The 3176-nt window shown below is 33.8% G+C and overlaps 1 protein-coding gene across 1 annotated transcript; it reads right to left on the reverse strand.

Moving 5' to 3' along the window:
• Positions 1 to 471: 471 nt before the first annotated feature.
• On the reverse strand, positions 472 to 876 carry LOC125859221 (uncharacterized). The gene has a single exon (XM_049538922.1). It carries the CDS (start codon positions 874 to 876, stop codon positions 472 to 474), a length of 405 nt encoding a protein of 134 aa, XP_049394879.1.
• Between the last annotated feature and the right edge of the window lie 2300 nt (positions 877 to 3176).

Consider the following 3176-nt stretch of genomic DNA (forward strand, 5'->3'; position numbering starts at 1 on the left):
TATCCTCAGGATTCAACAAGCTCTTCTAGTATAAAACTAGGAGGCAGAAACTAACAAAGATTAAATCAACGAAAAAACCCAGCACTAGAATACATGTAAATGTTATAAATAAAGAAAATGTTTAACTTATATTGCAAGAGGAAAGAGAGAAGGAATAAGTAAAGTAGAAAGAAGAAGTAAATATTTGTTTTCACTCCACTTTGATAACTTGCATTGCATATTCTTTTATAGGGAAAATATTACTTGGAGAAGTGATGTTGCTACAGTAAAAGGGTGGTGGTCTCATGACATCCACATATTTACAACACTCCCCCTTGGATGTTCATGTAAAAAAAAGAAAATACATATAATTATTTAAAATACACATTGTTGCTGCCTCGTTAAAAAACCTTACCAGGAAAATCCAATGGGATAAAACCTTGGTTAAGGAAAAAAGAGTTCAGCGCGTATTTACTCCCCATAATAATGATGTTACTTAATATCTAGAAGATAACGCATTCCAATCTTGTATCTCAGCTTCTCAAAGGTTGACGTTGGTAATGCCTTGGTGAATATATCTGCTAAATTATCACTGAAACGAACTTGTCGAACATCTATTTCACCCTTCTTTTGTAGATCATGAGTAAAAAAGAATTTTGGTGAAATAAGTTTTGTTCTATCTCCTTTGATGTATCCTCCTCTTAGTTGAGCTATACACGCAACATTGTCTTCATATAATGTGGTTGACATGTCTTCTTTTAAGGGAAGACCACATGCTTCTTGGATGTGTTGAGTTACTGATCTCAACCACACGCATTCTCGACTTGCTTCATGGATGGCTATTATTTCTGCATGATTGAAGAAGTAGCAACCGTAGTTTGTTTTGTTGAACGCCATGATATAGTTGTAACTCCACATGTAAATAAATAACCTGTATGAGATCGACCTTTATGTGGGTCAGATAAATATCCTACATCTGCAAAGCCAATTAATTGTGATTTGAATTCTTTTGAATAAAATAGTCCTAAATCAATGGTCCCTTGAAGATATCTAAATATATGTTTAATACCATTACAGTGTCTTCGTGTTGGGGAAGAATTAAATCTAGCTAATAAATTTACAGAAAAAGATATATCTGGTCAAGAATTACTAGCAAGATACATCAATGCACCAATTGCACTAAAATATGGTATTTCAAAACCAACAAGTTCTTCTTCATTTTCATGAGATCGAAATGGATCTTTATTAATATCAAGTGATCTCACAATCAATGTGGTGCTTAATGGATGTGTTTTATCCATATAAAATCTCTTTAAAATATTCTTAGTATATGTTGATTGATGAATAAATATTATATTTGTAAAATATTCAATTTGTAGACCAAGACAAAATTTTGTCTTTCCAAGGTCTTTCATTTCAAATTCCCTTTTCAAACATTCTACTGCCTTTGAAAGCTCTTCGCAAGTTCCAATGATATTCAAGTCATCAACATATACAACTATAATGACAAATTCAGANNAAAATATTCAATTTGTAGACCAAGACAAAATTTTGTCTTTCCAAGGTCTTTCATTTCAAATTCCCTTTTCAAACATTCTACTGCCTTTGAAAGCTCTTCGCGAGTTCCAATGATATTCAAGTCATCAACATATACAACTATAATGACAAATTCAGATCAAGACCTTTTAATAAATACACAAGGACAAATTGGGTCATTCTTATACCCTTCTTTTAATAGATATTTGCTAAGGCGATTATACCACATGCGCCCTGATTGTTTCAATCCGTATAAAGATTTTTGAAGTTTTATTGAACAACTTTCCCGGGAATCTTTATACACTTCAGGCATTTTTAATCCTTCAGGAATTTTCATAAAAATGTCGTTGTCTAGTGAGCCATATAAATAGGTTGTAACGACATCCATCAGATGCATGTCAAGTTTTTCATAAACTGCCAGATTTATAAGATACCTGAACGTGATTGTGTCCACCACAGGAGCATATGTCTCCATATAATCAATATTAGGTCTTTGCGAAAATCCTTGTGCCACAAGTCATGCTTTATATCTTACGACTTCATTTTTCTCATTTTGTTTTCGCACAAAGACCCATTTGTACCCCCACTGAATTTATAACTTCAGGTGTTCGGACTATCGATCTGAAAACTTCACATTTTTCAAGTGAAGCTAATTCAACTTGAATTGCATCTTTCCATTTTAGCCAATCATTTCTCTGTCTACAATCCTCGACAGATTTTGGTTCAAGATCCTCATTTTGTTGCATTATTTGTATAGCAACATTATAAGCAAAAATATTATCGACAATTATATCATTTCGATTCCATATTTTTCTTGATGAGACATAGTTTATTGAGATTTCTTCATTAGTTTTAGGCGCCTGAACCTCTTCCAAGGTTTCATCAATTATTATGTCTCCTTGCTCTTCTTGAGCAGGTTCTTTCATATTATGACCATCTTGATCGTTAGCTCCTTTCCTTTTTCGAGGATTTTTATCTTTGGAATCGATTGGTCTACCACGTTTTAAGCGTGGTTTAGACTCATTTGTATTAATTAATTGTCCTATCGGGACGTCAACTCGAATTGGAGCATTAACAGCTGAAATATAAGATATAGTAACTCTTTATAGGTCAGTGAATGCATCTGGCAGTTGATTTGCAATATTTTGCAAATGGATTATCTTTTGAACCTCTTGTTCATATTTATTTGTACGAGGATCTAAATGAGATAGTGATAATGCATTCCAATCTATTTCCTTTCTCAGCTGCTTATTCTCTCCCCCCTAATGCTGGGTATACTGATTTATCGAACTAACAATCAGCAAATCTTGCCGTAAATAAATCTCCAGTCATAGGTTCCAAATATTTTATAATAGAAGGAGATTCATACCCAACATATATCCCCAACCTTCTTTGGGGACCCATCTTTGTGCGTTGTGGTGGAGCAATTGGAACATATACCGCACATCCAAATATTCTTAGATGGGAAATGTTAGGCTCCTGACCAAAAGTCAATTGTAATGGGGAGACTTTATGACAACTGTCGGTCTAATCCGCACAAGACATGTTGCATGCAAAATAGCATGACCCCATAATGAAATGGGAAGCTTTGTTCTCATAAGCATTGGTCTAGCAATAAATTAAAGACCTTTAATCAATGATTCTGCTAGACCATTTTGAGT

The sequence above is a fragment of the Solanum stenotomum genome, chromosome 3 (genome assembly GCF_019186545.1).
Source record: "Solanum stenotomum isolate F172 chromosome 3, ASM1918654v1, whole genome shotgun sequence".
Taxonomy (NCBI): Eukaryota; Viridiplantae; Streptophyta; class Magnoliopsida; order Solanales; family Solanaceae; genus Solanum; species Solanum stenotomum.